Raw genomic sequence first — 19,352 nt, 5'->3', positions numbered from 1 at the left:
CTCTCGTCCCAAGGATTCTTCTAGCGCGGGACTCCAGGATGCAACCCGTCTTTTGCAGGATGATGCCTTTGATTTGCCCTTGTCGGGTTCTAAGGATCCTTCTTCTCTTTCGAAGGATATTGCAGATGTGGATCAGGACCTCGAGGATGTTTCTTATGACGATGATAATCTTGCCGACGCTGTGGGAGATTACAAAGTTCTCTCTCGCTCCCTTCTTGAACTTTTTGGAGAGGAATTCCAACCTGCTGCCCCTCAATCTCCTCATTCCCAATTTAACAGAAAGAAGGCCAAGAAACAGTCGGCCTTCATCAAGATGAAGCTGTCTATCTCCGCAAAGAAGGCTCTCACGAAGATTGATGACTGGATGATGGAGCGGAGACAAACAGTTAAGACTTCCTTCTCGTTTCCACCAGCTCGTCTTGCTTCAAGAGCGGGTATGTGGTATGCAACTGGAGAACCTTTGGGTCTGGGAGTGCCTTCCTCCTCCAAGGGTGACTTCTCTGGTTTAGTGGACTCTGCTAGAAGGCATGCTCTCAACTCAGCCAAGGTCATGTGGTCGATGTCGGAGCTGGATCATCTCGTCAAAGGTATTTTTAGAGCCTTTGAGGTTTTTAGTTTCCTAGACTGGTCGCTTGGGACTCTCGCAAGGAAAACTGAACAGATGGAAGGATCTAGGGACCTTACCAGTATTATGTCCTGTATGGATAAGGCCCTCAGAGATGGGGCGAATGAGTTGGCTGCTCTGTTCTCAGCTGGGGTCCTAAAGAAGAGAGCTCTGCTTTGCTCTTTTGCTTCTAGGTCTGTTACCAATGCACAAAAGTCTGAGCTTCTTTACGCCCTCCTCTCTCAACATCTTTTTCCCGAGTCCCTGGTTAATGACATTACGCGTTCTCTGGCCCAAAAAGCCACCCAAGACCTTTTATCTCGTTCTGCTCGTAAGCCCTTGGCAGCCCCTCCTTCTTTGAAACGGGAGGAAAGGAGATTCCAGCAGCCCTTTCGGGGCAGGACTACTTCAAGACCAGATTTTAGAGGGAGAAGGCAAGAATCAGGACCAAGATCTACCAGGGGTTCTTTCAGACCTCGCTCCAGAAAATGAAGTTCGTCTCCTCCAGACAGTAGGCGCAAGACTGTCAGGTTTTTGGCAGTCTTGGAAGAGGAGAGGGGCGGACACCTGGTCCCTCTCAGTCATCAAGGAAGGATACAAGATCCCCTTTCTGAAAAAACCTCCTCTCGCAGATGCTCCGCTGGCCTTAGTAGCCTGGTACTCAGATCCGGGGAAACAGAAGGCCCTAGTAGACCTTGTCAACCAAATGCTAGACAAGGGGGCGATAGAACCGGTTCGGGATCTATCCTCCCCAGGCTTTTACAATCGCCTGTTTCTGGTCCCCAAGAACTCGGGCGGATGGAGACCCGTCCTGGATGTCAGCGCTCTCAACGTATTTGTGGAGAAGACAAAGTTCTCCATGGAGACGACTCAGTCGGTGCTGGCGTCAGTACGTCCAGGGGACTGGATGGTGTCCCTCGACTTGCAGGACGCATATTTCCATGTCCCCATCCATCCGACTTCGAGGAAGTACCTGAGATTTGTAATGGAGGGCAAGTGCTTCCAATTCAGAGCTCTTTGCTTCGGTCTCAGCACGGCTCCTCAAGTCTTCACCAGGGTAATGGCGAATGTGTCAGGTTGGCTGCATCAGGAGGGGATAAGGATATCCTTCTATCTGGACGATTGGCTGATTCGTTCACGATCGAGGGAGAAATGTCTGGAGAATTTACGGAAGACTTTTATGATGGCTCAAGATCTAGGCCTGGTCATCAACAGGGAGAAGTCTCAGATCAGACCGAATCAGACTATTCTCTATTTGGGGATAGTTCTGAATTCAGTTCTTTTTCGGGCTTCTCCCTCTCAGGAAAGACAGACCAAGTGTCTCGTAAAAGTCAGAACTTTCCTGGACAAGAAGAGATGCACAGCGAAGGAGTGGATGAGTTTGCTGGGGACTCTATCCTCCCTCGAACAGTTTGTCTCTCTGGGGAGACTCCACCTAAGGCCTCTTCAGCACTTTCTTTCGAAGACGTGGGACAGAAAGATGCAGGAAGACTCCTTTTCCTTCCCCATTCCAATAGAAGTCAAGACTCTTCTGAAGTGGTGGCTGGACCCAACCTTGTTAGGGGAAGGGATCTCCTTACACAAGAAGAACCCAGACCTAGTGTTGTTTTCAGACGCATCAGAGTCAGGCTGGGGGGCAACACTAGGAAGCAAGGAGGTCTCAGGCTATTGGGAAGGAATTCAGCTGGGATGGCACATCAACAACAAGGAGCTGATGGCCATTTTTCTGGGGCTAAAGGCCTTCAAGGACTTGGTGTCTGGGAAGATTGTGGAGGTCAACTCAGACAACACCACAGCTCTTGCTTACATCAGGAAGCAAGGAGGGACTCACTCTCTGTCTCTGTTCGAGACAGCAAGAGAGCTCCTTCTTTGGGCGAAGGAGAACAGGATAAACCTGCTGACGAGGTTTGTTCAGGGACAGAAGAATGTGAGGGCGGACATGCTCAGCAGGAAAGGGCAAGTCCTTCCCACAGAATGGACCCTCAACCAACAGGTCTGTCAGAGTCTCTGGAGGCTGTGGGGGAGACCCCTCATCGATCTTTTCGCCTCCAACTTATCCAAGAGGATCCCCATCTATTGCTCCCTAGTTCCGGACAGAGAGGCAATAGCAGTAGACGCCTTTTTGATGGATTGGACGGGGATGGACACTTATGCTTTTCCCCCGTTCAAGATCATCAATCCGGTAGTCAGGAAATTCGCCCTCCTCGATTCGGGACGGATGATCCTGATAGCTCCGTTCTGGCCGATGAGGGAATGGTTCACGGAGGTGGTGGACTTGTTGATGGACTTTCCAAGAAGCCTCCCTGCAAGTCCAAATCTGCTCAGACAACCCCACTTCGAGAGATATCATCAAAACCCCCTCGCTCTCAATCTGACTGCCTTCAGACTATCGAGAAGCTCGTCAGATCGAGAGGCGTTTCAGCGCAAGCTGCGAAAGCTATCGCCAGAGCGAGGAGGGTCTCTTCGCAGAGGGTCTACCAGTCCAAGTGGGAGACTTTTAGGGCTTGGTGTAGGAAGCACAAGATTTCCTCATCCACTACCTCTGTGAGCCAGATTGCGGATTTCTTGTTGTACCTCAGACAGGACGCTAAGCTAGCTGTGTCCACTATCAAAGGGTACAAAAGTATGCTCTCTTCCGTCTGTCGGCATAGAGGCTTGGACTTGTCTCGCGATAAGGACTTACATGACCTCTTGAAGTCTTTTGAGACGACCAAGCAGACCCAGTTAAAGCCCCCTTCTTGGAACCTTGATGTGGTTCTTAAATTTCTGTGCACCAAGAGATTTGAGCCCATCTCACAGGCTCCCCTTAGGGAGGTTACCAAGAAGACCCTCTTTCTTTTGGCCTTAGCAACAGCTAAAAGAGTTAGTGAAGTCCATGCAATTGAAAAACAGGTAGGCTTCAATCTGAATGGGGCAGTTTGTGCCTTGAGATTAGACTTTCTCGCTAAGAACGAGAACCCTTCTAAGCCCTGGCCGAGGACCTATGAGGTTCCTAACTTGACCAACCTAGTGGGTCAAGAGCAAGAGAGGCTGCTCTGTCCAGTACGAGCCCTCAAGGCCTACTTGTCTCGCACGAAAAGTGTGAGAGGCTCTTCTAGCTCCCTGTGGTGTTCTGTGAAAGATCCTCAAAAGCCCCTTTCCAAGAACGCTTTGTCCTTTTTCCTGAGGGAAGTGATAAGAGAAGCGCATCTCTTGTGTGAGGAGGAACACTTCGGACGTTTAAAAGTGCAAGCTCACGAAGTGAGGGCCATTGCGACCTCGCTTGCTTACCGCAAGAACATGTCGCTCCGTCAAATTATGGATGCGACATTCTGGAGGAGCAACTCTGTGTTCGCCTCTCATTACCTCAGAGAGGTGAGGGTGGATTATGAGAAATGTTATACCTTGGGACCATACGTAGCTACGGCTTCTGTATTAGGCAAAGGAGTTACTACCTCCCCTCAATCTTAGTTTTGTTTACTTGTGCATAGGTTGGTGTATTTTTTATTGGTTGTCTGAGGACTTCGACTTGTGTACAGTTCACCTCAGTCTAGTTAGATAATTTTTATCTACTTTGCAAATGTTAGGTGGTTGGTTTGGTAAAGTTGCGGTTTTTTATTTTGGGCAATAGGTAGTCCTGAAGTCTAGTCAGATTGTTGGTCTCACCCCGTTGACAGACTCGATTGAGTGTTTTCAGCACTGCAGGTCACATCCTGGCTGACACTCCTAAGGGAAAGCGACTCAAGAGGCAGGAACCTTTGAAGTCAGCTACCTTAGCAGGTAAGGAATCAAGGTGTTTATTTATCCTACAGCTTTTTTGGTTGTTTCCCCAACGATGTTACTGTCTATCACCCTCCTCCAAGTGTGTTAATCAGCTATGTATATATAACTGCCAGGTAAGTTCTATTCATAAAAATGGAGTTTTTATGATAAAACAAAGTTTTATGAATACTTACCTGGCAGTTATATATACATTCGAAGGCCCACCCACCTCCCCTCAGGAGACAGGTCGGGCATAGATGAACTGAAGAACAGAAAACGGGAATGATTCCTCCTACCACCCTTTAACGGGTGTTACCACCCAACCACCACAAGGCGGTTGCCTAGTTTTAGAAAAATTCTGCCGAAATAGAGATAATTAGCTATGTATATATAACTGCCAGGTAAGTATTCATAAAACTTTGTTTTATCATAAAAACTCCATTTTGTTTTGAGATCTAGATGCACATTAAAATATGGTAAATGACTGATTAAGGTAAAGGATGCATATGCTGTAACCTTACCGTTTGCTAGCTTTTGAGAGACGTTAGGTTTTTGTAGAATGATTTTATCTTTGTGCACCGAAGGAAAATAAGAGGTTGTTTTTATCCACTTCAATTTCTTTGGAATTTTTTTACATGTTCATAATATGAGGATAGGAAAATATTACTGTATTTGTAAAGCATTACTATAATATTTCAAATGGACAAAAGTAACCTTTGTTCCATCACTAATGCAAAACCATATGCTCTTTATTCGGGAATATACTTTTGGCAAAGCTGAAAGACTAGCCATAAGACTTTTAGCCAGGTATAACTATCCCACTACTTGTCAGCTGGGAGTTAGAGGGTAGTACTGGCTACCCTATTTACACACCCACACACATATCCTTGTGTTGTCTCGTCACTTTCGCTTTTGGCTCAGTTGAGAGTGGACGTTGTCTCTTTATCGCTGTTCATTGACTGGCCATAAATTAATGTTTTCAGGTGTGATTGGTTTTCATCTAGGCTGGCATGCTGACATATCCTGGAGCAGGACTTCTCCCGGTTAGAGCTGACACCTATGATGCTGACGAAGAAAAGGAGACGACAGAAACAATTGACGCCTCGTCCAGGTGGCACCCTTAACCTGTACCAGCAGGGGTGTTTATGAAGACGTACTGTTTGTCTCCAATCGAGTTTGCCACACCCAAACAGCCCACTCCATTGACACAAGCTGACAGTCTTTTTCACTTTTCTCCTCCCAAGGATACGTCTAGTCCACCCATGCAGGAGAACATGAGATCTTCCCTGCTCGCTGATTTCCTGCCACCACCTAGGGAAAAGGAAAGATGCCAAGACGGTGCTGAAGAACCGGTCATCAAGGATGGCGGCTCCAGTTCAGGAGAGAGTTCCGAGTACTTCAGCCTCAGCAGCGACGACGGTAGCTTGAGAGTTCCTCTCAACATCGAGGGATTCATCGAGAGTCAAGACGACAACTAAGACCCACCCTGGGCCGCTATGGGTGAGAGCTCATGGGTGGAGGGTTTGCCATCACGACTTCGAACTGGACGACACTCTCCTGAGGGCAGTTAGTCCTATATTCTCAGCGTTGGAACAGAAGGAGACTGACCGTGCTTTCTGGGAGGTCCTGGCCTGTATGAGGGTGATTACGAGATTGGATGACCTTGCGTCAGCTCCACCAGAGGTTAAAGACACGATTTTGGACCATCTGTATAACACTCAGAAACCCACCAAGACCAGCACAGCTCTGCCCAGGTTGGGAGGGGTTGAAGGGTGCCAGAAAGAGGGCCTTCTCCCAGATCGCCAGAACCATGCAGTCCCTTTGATCCAGCGACTCATCGAGACTCTTCCCTCCTCCCCTCATCCAGCAGAAGAGGTATTATGAAGTAACGTAGGAAAACCTATCAGCCCTACCACTGGATCCGGTGATAGAATCTGATGAAAGGCTTCTCATTTTATACACTTTCCGGGCTTCCTTTCTTCTTTTCAGCGAGAGACGCCCTAAACATGGAGAGGGTCGCGAAATATGCCATGCAGGCTACTTTGTGGCTTGATCTATGGTTGGGGTCTGTGAGCGAGCTGATCAGGACAGAGGACTGATCACAAGAACACACGAGGGAGTCCATGTCATCCTTTCTGTTATCCGGGACCAGAACTGTTGAGTTCCTGGCTTACCAAGCTGTAAACTTGTAGGCGAACATGATCCTATCATAGCAGGATGCAGTAATAGAGAGGTCATGATCTATTCAGGCAACCACATGTAAAGATCTATCACAAAGCCGTAGAGTCTCTACGCCTTCGCCTGGAGGTTATCCAGCATCTTGTCGCAAAGAGAGGATTTTCACAACACATAGCAAAAAAGATGTCCGGATACCTCCAGGAATCTTCAGCTGCTGTGTACCAGGCTAAGTGGACAGTCTTCTGTGGTTGTGGTCATGGAAGAGGTATCTCTCTTCGTTGGCACCTTTCCATCAATAGCGAATTTCCTTGTTTACCGTCAGGAGGAAAAACTCCTGACAGTCTCGCCGGTGAAAGGCTATTGCTCAGCCTTGAGATTGAAAGGAGTTAACATTTCCTCAGCATTGGAATTCTCTCCTCATTTGGAGTTTTTATCTAAGCTGTCCTCACTCAGAAGTTAGACTACCTCCACGGAATGTGGTTCATGTCCTTCGATCTCTGAAAGGAGCTCCTTACGACCCATTATGCCAGTCATCAGATCTTCACCTAACCCTAAAGTCTTCCTACTTGCTTTGGCCTCGGCCAAGAGATATAAGTGAACTTTATGGTCTTTCCTACAATGCAGTCCATTCAAGGGTGTGAGGACTGGTAATGTTTGGCTTTGTCCCTGAGTTTATTGCCAAGACTCAAAATCTGGGAGTAGCGGATCTTAGATTCAGACCCTTCTGAATTGAGTGTCTATGTAATGTTACTTATAACCCGGATCAACTGCTACTGTGCCCATTAGGGCTCTGAGGTGTTACTTCAATAGAACTATATTATCTTTCCTCATAGTGAGAGGGCTCTTCGTCAGCACTGGGAAGGTTAAGAAATGAATCACTAAGAATATAGTTTGAGTGGATTCATAGGGTCATAAAATGGGCTTTGAATCCTGATTCTTCTCCACAAACTCAGAAACCTAAAGCTCACGACGTTAGGGACATTGGTACGTCCCTAGCATTGAAGAAAAACTATTTTGTGGCGCAGGTCCTTGAAGCGGGTATGTGGAAGTGTCAAACGACCTTCGCTGCCTACTACCTGCAAGACGTAACCCGCAAGAACATGGAGACGTTCTCCGTCATTCCTATGGTGGCTGCACAACATGTGGTTTAAACACCTCAAGCTCCTTAATGGACAACCAGTAGATGGTAGAGGGCAGAGGTTACCCGGGATTAAGTCTGGAATGAATGATAAGGACTGGCTCCTCCTTTCTTTCATCTTCCCCTCTCTCGGAGAATACCACCTACGGTACTCTGCAAGCTGGCCTCCGCTGTCTGCAGGTAATAACCATTTCCCTTGTATAACCTGGTATAGAAATATATACTTGTTATATCCTTCTACCCCTTTGCAAAGTGGGAATTGAATCACGTCTATTGTTGGTTCAAAGAACCGTATGAATTCTGAGAATTCTTACCTAGACAAGTCACATTGGTGGTAGGGTGAGTCTTCCCAATAAAGAACGAGAGGGTTTGTACTAGTGACAGAATAAATGAGCTCATCATACAAATTTTTCCTACCATCTCCTATCCCCCTGCAAGTTCTGCCTGCAATCAAAAGTGACGAGACAACACAGGTGTGTGTTTGTGTGAGCCGGGTAGCTGGTTCTACCCCAGTCCCCCTTTCTAACTAATGGTGGGGTAGTTATACCTCGCTAAAAGTCTTAAGGCTAGTCTTCTTCTGGGTATATATCGTAATAAATAGCTCAAGGTTTGTATCGTTAGGAAAAATACAAATTATTCTTAAATTTGTCATTTTTAGAAATATTGTTTCTTTCAGTGCTGTACTATCCTGTCTCTTCTTATTACAATTATCAGCGGGAAAAAAATGGAAAACATGAGTCTTTAAAGGAGAAAGTACAGTACAGTACACATCAAAATAATTTTGATGAAAAACTTTTTTTTTTTTTAATTCCATGAGCCATAATTGGCCCTTGACCTAAGTTAGAAATTAGTTAGAAATTAACCACTTATAGTTCATTTAAAAATAGGATGGTAAAATCCCATTTTCATTTATGACCCAATACTTAGTAACATTAACTCAGGGGTTTCAAGATAAAATTTTCTAGAACATGTATTTAACTTGGAAGAATGTTTGTCTAAACAGTACATGTAATGTAATGTATACAGTAATGAGCTTATCATGGTTATCAGAGAATAACATATGTCACTGAGAACTCTTGATAAAGTTACATTACAAACATACTTCTAACTTTGATATTTCAATTTCTCTTGTCGCGGTTAAGTCTGGTTAAAGACTCGATGAGTTTCTGCTGTTTATTTAGGTCTGGGTTGTTGAGCCAGATTTTTCCAGTTCATTACAGTGTTGTATGAGAATATTTAGGTTGGCCCATAAATTCATAATTCATATTCATATCATTCGTATAACTGATTACGTTTAGTTGTGTTCAGGGATTGTTTTGCATTGGAGCGGAGATGCCAGTGACATCTTGGTTTGGGAAAGATATTGGATGTTAGTCCCTAATAACTGTGAATGAGCCATAGCAGTTTTGGTGGCCTAAGGGAAATGATGCTATTGTTGGAGTGTTGTAATTGATATTACTGGCTATGGAAATGGAAGTGAAACCTGTTCCAGGTAGAGTGTATGTGTGTGTTTATTGAGAGAGAAATTGGATGTGCCTGTAGTGCAGTGCACTATATTTTACTTGTTTGTGTGTTTGGGTCTGCATTTATTCTCAGATGTTTTGGTTTTAATTCTGCCATTGTTGCTATTTACTTTTTGCATTAAGTGCAAGATGTTTGTCTGTATTGAATACTTTCTTACATACGCAACAATGGCGTCGATGTCACTAAGGAACAAATTAGTTTGGTCGTTTGTGATGTCATCCATTGATAATCCAGTGAGATTAACCAGAAAAGAAGACATGAAAGACTCTTCCCTTTCCCTATCAGTCTACAAATCTGCCTAAGTAGAATCCTAGTTTGTTTTATATCATCTGAAATTATCAATGATACAGAGTACAATTTTATGTTGGTAAGCTCATTTCTTAATTTGAGCACTTCTTGTTGCAATGGAGCCTAATCTCATTTCTCAATATGAGGATTGCATATTGCAATGGACCATTAATGGCTCACTGAAGACGACCCGTGGAGGTTCATTGCACATCCTCTTTGGCTCCAACTGGCAATTAAATTGTCCGCATTTCACATGTATGATAAAGAACAAGTGTCTGGCTTTATATAAACATATAATAAAGAGGAAGTGTGTGGCATGTATAATAAAGAGCAAGTGCCTGATACATATATATTTCTTTCTGGTCACACAGAGCATCATGGCCAGATGTATAACTACTTGGGCTCCCCGTCCCTCGGATATGGGGGAGTGGGAGTACTCATACCCTAGTGAGAGAGTTTTAGTTATGAGAGGGGGAGTGGTGGGTAGGGTTGAATCTGCGTGTGTGCATGTGCGTGTGATCATATCTATCTAAATATTTAGCTGTCATTTTTGAAGGGACACATATACTAGTGCTGTTCTAAAATATTCATCCTTTCCCTCGTGCTTCTACATTCCAAGCTGTCCAGTATCCTTTGCTATGAAATGATAGTGAGTGGTCTCTCAGCTGGTTTATTCTCACTATACGCATTTGACCTGCATCTAACTGTTTGTAAGCAGTGATGTAATCCACATTCTTTACTTGTATCGTCAACAGGTATTACATGAAATTGTGTAGCTGTATTCCTGGTTGTGTGGTGAATGTAGATGTGGGTATTTTAAGTGGTATTACAGTCATTTGAACATTTGACTCCTCAGATAAGATAATAGGTTGTTTATGAGTTTAAAAGAGGCTGCATTGATACTTGTAAGCATCAAACTCTTGTTGTATTGATTTTTTTTTTTACGGTTTATTCTTTTTATCATGTGCATATTTTTTTTATTATTGTTTCATCGGTATTCACTTCTGTATATGAGCTATTGAAAATTATGAGCTTTTAAAGTTGAGAAACAAATAGCTGAGTCTTTAGAATCTGTGCCATGTAAACAGCAGAGGACTAATTTCCCATCACATAAAAATGTTGAAAGTAATAAAGATAATTTTACTATATTAAAAATATCTGCTGTTTCATTGATATATACTTTGAAATTCTTGTATGTCATTACCATGCAGTTGTGTTTTATTTTTGAATCCTCTGAAAATGATTCTAGAATCTATTACTTTGCGTTGCTAAGTTTTTTAGTGGTGAGGTATTTTTAGGTGAATAAATTATATTCCTAATTTCAGGTACCCTAGTCACTGCTGTATACGATGACGACAGTGGCTCAGGGAGAGAAGATGAATCTTCTGAAGCTGTAGTAGGGGCAGAGGGAACAACCGAAACTACTTCGTCCTCCAGATCTCGTGGCGAGGCTGGAAATCTCGTCGGCCAAGTAGCGCCGTTTTGGATTCCAGACGATGACGCTCCCAAATGTCAGGAGTGTGGACAGAAGTTCACCGTCATCAGGAGACGGCACCATTGTCGAGCTTGTGGGCGTGTTTTGTGCGCTCCTTGCTGCCACCATAAAGCCCCTCTGCCGTATATGGATTACAAAGAGGCCAGAGTGTGTGGCCCGTGTCTTCATTTAATTCAGTTGGGTAAGTGCTTTTGATAACATGAACTCTGATAAAAAAAACTAGTTAGTATATATTAATTGTTGCAGTATGTTCAAGTTTTTTCTGTTCAAGTAAAAGGAAAATTTAAGCAGAATGAGAGATTGTAATAGAAGCTTCTGTCAAAGTTTCGCAGTACTCTTCAGACCCTAAAGGTAGTTAGTATGTGTTAAGTGTTGCAGTACTGTACATTCATTTTTTGTATCCAAGTAAAAGGAAAGCTTGGGCATTATGAAATAAGGAAAGCTTCTGTTAAAATTCTCGGTTCTCCTCAGACCCTGTTTTTAATTCATTATCCCATGTTAATGTTGTTACTCATCTATAATAGAGTAGCGTAATTCTTGTGAAAACCTTTTGCTTTGGTAAGTTTTAAACTACTGCACTGTCATTCTCTTGCCTTTCAATACCTATTTAAGAAACATCTCTGATTTATGTCGAACTTTTTACTCTTGACACAACAGGAAAAGTGTTTTTGCCCAACAATTGGTATTAATTGTATCTTAGAAACTAATGGTTTGGGTTTTATAACAGTATATCAACAAGTTTTGTTTTGAAATAAAGTTACTGTACTATATGGAAGTGACTTCCCTTCCTTTTCCAGTTTACATTTTCATAAATTATTACATGCCAGATCTTTTAATAACCAGAGCTGAAGATGCAGGTTATCTTAAATCTAAAGTAAATCTCCAATAACTGGTCTTTATAGATCAAAGCTATGAACGAGATGGGGAAGGACACGGAGGGCAAGGGAAGCAATCTGACCACCAGAGGAAGCCTCCGGATCCAAATAACCCTATGGAGTATTGCTCTCGAGTTCCTCCTCCCCAGCAAGTGGGAGCCATTGGGACAGCTCCCCCTCCTACTGTAATGGTTCCTGTTGGCGTCCTGAAGCGAGAAGGTAAGTTTCTACTTGTGTTTTTTCCCCGTCTTTCTCGGGTGTACGTCGTGAATGTTTTGTCTGCTGGGAGGCTTGATAGAAATGTGTGTTTATTTTTAATAGCATCAGCTGTAATTGTAAGCTTGTATGTGGATGTTGTTATCAAGTTGTGATGCCTTGAGGTAATCTCCTCTTTGCTAGATAAAGAATTCCAGCTAATTATATATTTAAGAAGATGAAGGCTGTTGTGTAGTTTGTTTGAGAATTGTATTGAAATTTTTATTAAGCTGTTGATGTGTTATTGTATGGTATCAGTATGCTATATGAAATATTTGCTGAAGTATGTTTATAGTGTATGAGGTTATCATTCATATAAGGAGGGTCCTTTAATAATGGTTGGGATCATGAATGGAAAATTTGGAAATAAAGAGCGTGCAGTCTTAGTTTGATGTCACATTGCCAATCAAAATCTTCTGTTTTATGATGATGCCAGAGTCACTGGCTGTTGAAGGGCCTCCTTATATCGTAGATGTAGTATGAACCTTTTTGTTTTTGCTTAAAATGGTAATGAAAAGCTTCTTTGCTTTGCTTTCAGTGTACAGTATAACTTTACAATATACTGGGAAAGTACATGATATTGGTTACTGTGCCAATGCAAACCTTTCGTTCTTTTAATTAGGAATGCTTTCTCCACGTACTTAGAACTGCTATCGTATCGTTGACAAGGTACAACGGTACTTCGGAGATCGAATATTATTCGTTGCTAAACCATGTTTGAGCACTTGAGCCTTTTTCTCCTGTAAGAATGAATGGAACTGTAATTGATTCCCCACTCAAGGTTGCTCCTATTTTGGGCCACTTTCATAAAAAGCTTACTATATTGAAATACAGTACAGTACACAAAAGAATAGTAATATCAAGAAGCTATAATTAATATAGTAAAGGAATCAATAAGGAAAAGGAAGATTGAAGTCCACTTTACCTGTAGTAAGGAGGAGGAGAAAGAGGAGGAGGACCTTGGAAAGTAGGTTCCCCTCCATAAACATGTTGGGTAACTGTCCTTTTGAGCCTCTTGCTCTTTGTTGCCTCTTTTCTGGCCCTGTGATTCATTTGAGGGCCTGCCTCTTTTTCTGGCACTGTGATTCATTTGAGGGCCTTATCACAAAATATTGATGTAGAGAAGATTGTCTTTGCATCCCTTTTATTAGGTTTTTGAAATTATTTGATACATTATTATAGTATTCACTTGCACTGCTGGCTGCTGCCTTATCTGGACAATATTTTCAACAAAACTGTTTACCTCAGTGCATTTTTTTGCCATAATTTCCTTTTATCATTGAACTTGGTACAAAATCCGTTTCCTTCTTCTCTGAAGGTATGTCCTCTTTTGCTATCAAGTATTGCTAATTATAAAAGTGTTAACATTCCTATATCAGTACTGTGTCATGTTCCTCTACCAACTCAACATTTTTTTCATCAACATTTAAGCCTATGGGCTTACCCTAAGAAACAATGTTCTCCACCACAGGCTCAGGTTCAAAGCCTTCAAAGTTCCTCTCAGGCCACAACTTTCTCCAGGCAGAGTTTATAGTTTTGGAAAACACTTCCACACAGGCTTTGTCATTGAGGTTTAGAGCATTGTAAACTGGTTCAGTCAGTTTTGTCCGTGACACATCTTTCACCTCAGCTAAGTTACTCTACCAATACAGGTTCTTTCCACTTTTTCAACCTTTCAATTTTTTTTATCTTCAGGACAAAAGATATTTGGAAATTTTGTTCGATCATCAAACTATTCAAGTACTTGGGCATTCATTATCTAAGTTATTACTATAATTCTTTAATGACAGTAGGATGAGGGGGAGCTACTTTACTATCGTCCTAAATAACTTTGAGCCACTTTTGTCTTTGACCGAGTCTAGTGCCCCTAAAAAGTGAGTCTCCTTATTCAAAGTACGAAAGGTTTGTATTTGCAAAGAAACAAATAAACTATAGATCAAGTTAGTATTTTCTCAGCTATGCAAAGCTGAGTCCATTTGATAAATTTTCCACCAACTACTATCCCATCCCTGAGGCTAGAGGTCAAAAGTTTCTCGACTTATGCAGTTGTGTTAATGAATCCTCTTCCGCCACCAAAGTCATTATCGAACTACCTTGTCAACTGTTTTCTGATTTAGCTTTGTCAATACAATACAGGTTCTCCTAATTAAACGGACTCAGGTTTTTATACTTGGAAGAAAACACAAATGACTTTAACTCTCTCTCTTTTTTTTCTCTCTCTTCTCTCTCTTTCCCACACTCTTTTATTTTTTTTTTTTCTCTTTCTCTCTCTCTCTCTCTCTCTCTCTCTCTCTCTCTCTCTCTCTCTCTCTCTCTCTCTCTCTCTCTCTCTCTCTCTCTTTTTTTTTTGGGGTGGGTGGGAGGCATTAATTACTGAAACATTTAAAAAATCTTAATTGGTATATTTTCATATAAGATTAGTATCACCTACCAATCCTCTTGTTTAGTGTCAACCCCCAAAATACAGGACAATCAACATAATAATTTGATCTGTTGTGAATTTGCCTCAGTGATATTTTTGTTCTAACTTTACCATGCTTTGTCTGTTATGTCCATTGTGATGATTGATGTTTTCTGCAGTATGGGTGTCTTGATCATGAATGCCACTTGAGTTATTCATTGGTTTAGCAAAGCCAAAATTACCCCAAAAACAAATGGGTTCATTTTGCCGTTTTGAGGCAAAAAAAAAAATGTGCTAATTATTTGGATTTTTATTAATGTATAGACTTCTGTGAGAAATATTGTAAGCGTGCTTTTGTCACAACAAAGTGTGTGGTGTTATTTTGATGGTCAACACAAATAGTGACTGTTCTTTATTTGATCTCTGTCATCAGTGTGTTCTAAAGGACATAAGATACTCATTTTAATAAAGAAAAGTGTTACAATTTTTTTTTCAAAGGCATCTTATAAGATTTTACTATGAAGTAAAGCTGAGATAATATTTGCTCTTTTGAAATAAAGTAACAAAACTATATAAGAAATTAGCCGGGAGAAAACTTTTTCAATATAATCCACTAAAAATCATTTCTGCCAGTTTTAGTTTGAAGATTTTTTTCTGAATTTTGAGCATATATTTTCATAAATTATATCAAAGTTTCGTATTTTATATGTCTTGTAGGAGGCGCAAGAGTCTGTGTTTTACGCAAGGTAAAGCCATCTAAACCAAACGAATGTAGGAGGGATTGGGAATCTGGGAATAAAAGTTCTGATGGTAGAAACGTGTTTCTACAGAATATATTTTCTTTATCTAAAAGGACATACCAAGTACAGTAGTATCGCAATATCGATCCTTGTTTTACTTGCCTGACTGAACTAGCCAGCTTTAACTACTTTGTTTTTATCCTCCTGTTATTTTCAAGTTTGTTTATATTATATTGGAAAGATTTATTTTAATGTTGTTCTTGAACTGTCCTTTTAGATTTTCCTTATTTCGTTTCCTCACTGGGCTATTTTACCTGTTGGAACCCTTGGGCTTACTGCATCCTGCTTTTCCAACTAGGGTTGTAGCTTAGCAAGTAATAATAATAATAATAATAATAATAATAATAATAATAATAATAATAATAATAATAATAATACTGATAATAGTAATAATAATAATAATAGTAATAATAGTAATGATAATATAATAGTAATAATGATAAAGCAATAAGTTCAGAAAGAAGGTGGCAATTTAAATTACAGCGATTCCCAGGGAGCAAGATGATACTAAAGTCTTTGCAGTGTCCATTAGGATCTCAAGTACATTTCTTTCTAAGTTAAATTTGCATGTGTTCCTTTGGACTGCTGTAGATGGGTATCTGTCTGGCTTTAAATTTCCTGTACCATGTGGCGTTTTCTGCTAAGGAAATTCTAGGTAAATCGGTATCGTTTCCCTAGATAATCGAGGATTAATTAGGTACAGGCAAGTGCATAAATAATTGGATTTGGTGGGGAAGTTATGAGTATCTAGTAAAATACTGTAATTTAAGTTTGTATATACAGGAGGTTTTTCTTTATAGTCAAAGAGTGCACAGGTTTATAAGTGGTAGATGCAACTAAGAAAGCGATATGTATCACTGAATGAAAATGTTGTATTTTAGGTTATGTTATTTAGACAATAAAAATAAAACCGAGTTTATTGCTTGAGACAATGTAAAAGGAACACTCGGGTCTGTCCACGATATGTTGACCAATCTCTTTTGTTCCTTCTTCCGTATTTCTTTAATTTTCAAAGGATTTTCGAGATGAAGAGGATAAGGAAAATTTCCTTAGGATGTTTTTGTTTCAGAAAATAACAAAACCAAGATGAAGGGACAAATATGCCCAAGTTTATGTATGTTTTTCCCCTCTGATTTTCTTTTTAATCTGCTGTATAAATTAAAATATTTTAATTGAACATTATTAGTATTCATAAAGAAAGTTGGGCAAATCTTTGTAGAAAAATTTTCAAAGATATTTTAATTGAACATTAACAGCATTCATAAAGAAAGTTGGGCAAATCATTGTAGAAAAATTATACCTGAAAACCAACAGGGTATCGACTGCAGGTTTGTAGATGACCAGGTGCTAGTACAAATGTCGCTGTGTGCCGTTATTTTTCTTTTATGTGCTTTTGTAGAAGTTGTGCTTTATATAATTACAAAATGATGTACAAGTAATTTGGTTTTATATGGGCATCATCAAGATATGCAAGTGTTCAGTGTGTACAATAATTTGTTTTCATCTCTGAAAAAGCATTCCATATAGGTTATATGGACTTGCAAATAAATGTTTACAAAGACAAAAGCAACCTAAATGTAAGTTTGTGGATGCCTTTGTTCCGTATTGAATGTACAAAGTTGGCACCTCAGAAGCTCTTTTTGTAGACTTGGCTTACCAATATATGTACAAGAGAAACAGACACAGACATAATTACTTGAGGTAATTTGATTAGTGCAAGTATTGTATAAAGGATTCTTTCGCGTCTTTAACACTTTGCAAAGGGAGGGCTTTCATGTTGTGATGCCACTGATTTTTCAATGTTATGGGTAAGCAGTTGCTTCTCATCCGCTCGTATTTTGTATTAAATGCTTCGTAAAAGTTCATTGAAGAAGGAGAGACTTCATACCATTGGTATTATTGGTGTAAGTAAACCTGGATGTTATTTAGTGTTATTTTTATGGATACAGGTATGCAGTAATTGCCATGCACAGTAGAGCTTTCTATTTAAGCTTTTCACGCTATTGGCTGTAAGAATTCATCAAAGCAATTTTCTTGTATGTTATTTTGCGGGTATAATTTTCATAACTTTGATATACAGTACAGCACTATATACCTCTTAAGATAACCTCTGCAGAAAGTTAATACAGTATTGGACTGTATTGTGAATGATTGTTGCTTTCTATACATCCAAGTCTGTCATCACTGTTACGATCATCATATGTGATCTTTGTTTGTCCATACAAACAAGATTTTATTGTATAGACTCATTCTATTGTCCCGATATATGATTATGGACTACTGTAATTACAACCTGCTATGTTGGGCAAACTGTAGGTGATACTAAATGCTCTTTGCTGTAGCCTTTTGACCCCATCTGCATTCCCTCGTGTCATTTTTCATCTGTTCTCTTTGATCTCTTCCTACTTGGCTCTTCAACTTCTTTAATTTTTCTTCTTCCAATATTCATCTCTCACTTGAGGACAAATTTGGATGAGCCTTGGTTAAGCGTCAAGAAATGTATGTTATTGTTCTTGATAAACTGATTTCTTATACAGTAGAGCTAATTGTAATGGTCACATTTTTATGTCAAATATATGCTGTATATTGTATATCTTTGTCTCTCCTTATTAGTGTAGCCTCTTTGCCCTGAAATTACTGTGTTGCACCTTTGTTTATGGTCAGGTCAGCCTAATCCTAGTAAAAAAAGTTGGAAATTCCAGAAATAAAGATACTCTTTGATTTAAATATTACCTTCATCGTCATCTCAATAATTGTTTTTACATTTTTTTTTTTTTTTTTTTTGTGAGCCATCAGTGTTTTTTGGTATGTTTTATTTCCAGGTTTGATGTGTGCGCTAATGCTACAGATTTGATGTGTTTTTATTTCTCTAATGCTAATACTTGTACAGTACATGATTGATTTGTTAACTATGTACTTTTGTGGCTGTGCATGCTTTTTGTCATTGTGCTGTTGCACAAATATATATTTTACATTTCACCCTCACCCATTGGGAAGTTGAACAGATATGTGGGAGCATGTGGTGGTAGCACTGAGCTACCAGAAATTTTGAGTGTGTAATGTCTAATTTAGAATGTTGTTGGTTTTGCAAACCAGTCAAGACACTGGATTACCTACCCTAAGTTGCCCTGAAAAGCTGTGGGATTATTGTTTCTGCCAAAGATTCCTGGGTCTGACAAGCTCCCATGAAGAAGCTCAAGTCATAGAGGGTCCCCTCAATTTCTCCGAGGAATTCGGGTGTCTGAAAATTGAAATAGATCCTTCTGTCGTAGTCTACACTTGAATCGTTGGGATATACGGCATTAATTTTATGAATCCGTAAATCAGAACATTTCAATATATCCCACACATACCATCAAATCCCTTGTATTCTTACCTCAATGTTTAATTAAGAGAGCTTTTATCTAATAATGCATCGTGTCTAAATAGGGGGACTAGCATTGTCAATGTTTTTTAAGAGGAAGTGTAACTGATTGTGGTTTTCCTGTCATTGGAAGTTACAGTTTATTGTTTTGATTACTTTATATGATTAGAGAAATTATTTTATAGGAGGCGAGTCACAGTAGCTTGCTAATAAAACACTTCAGCTGCCATCCATGTCAATTTTTAATGTGCTGTAACATTGGCGTACATGGAGTATTGACAATGATTACAAATTAACCAGACTCTTCTTTTAGTAGTATATATCCCAGTTACATTTAGTCTCGAACAGTTCAAATAATTTTGTATTGGTATATTGAAGTTACACAAGGGAGGTACAGCAGTATATTAAAAGAGTTTTCCCTGATTACACCTCCCTCCCCCCTAAATTTTTCCTATGTTTGGATAATTAACTGTTGTTTATATGACTGCTGTAACCCATCAACTGTTTGATAAAAGTTCTACCAATGATTGTTTTGAATAAGTAAATTTCATAATTGATTGGAATGATTTTAAGACCTGTGATACATTAAAGGCTTTTACTGGTGAAATTGTAAATGTTCCTGTACTTTTTTAGGGTACATTTTAAATAGCTCAAGCTGCTGTTGCTATAAAGCCTTTTTGTATGATTAA

General features: G+C 40.2%; 1 protein-coding gene across 4 annotated transcripts in view; it reads left to right on the top strand.

Annotated features, from left to right (window-relative positions):
* The window catches only part of LOC137622313 (zinc finger FYVE domain-containing protein 16-like), an 86,692-nt gene that overhangs the window by 23,985 nt on the left and 43,355 nt on the right, over positions 1-19,352 (top strand). For all 4 annotated transcript variants that reach the window (XM_068352881.1, XM_068352883.1, XM_068352882.1 and 1 more), the window contains exons 4-5: positions 10,799-11,149; positions 11,871-12,062. In XM_068352881.1, the coding sequence (XP_068208982.1) occupies positions 10,799-11,149; positions 11,871-12,062 (543 nt within the window). The remainder of the gene's footprint in view (positions 1-10,798; positions 11,150-11,870; positions 12,063-19,352) is intronic.

This window comes from Palaemon carinicauda, chromosome 29 (genome assembly GCF_036898095.1).
Source record: "Palaemon carinicauda isolate YSFRI2023 chromosome 29, ASM3689809v2, whole genome shotgun sequence".
Lineage (NCBI taxonomy): Eukaryota > Metazoa > Arthropoda > Malacostraca > Decapoda > Palaemonidae > Palaemon > Palaemon carinicauda.
This window is presented reverse-complemented; position numbering and strand designations above follow the sequence as displayed.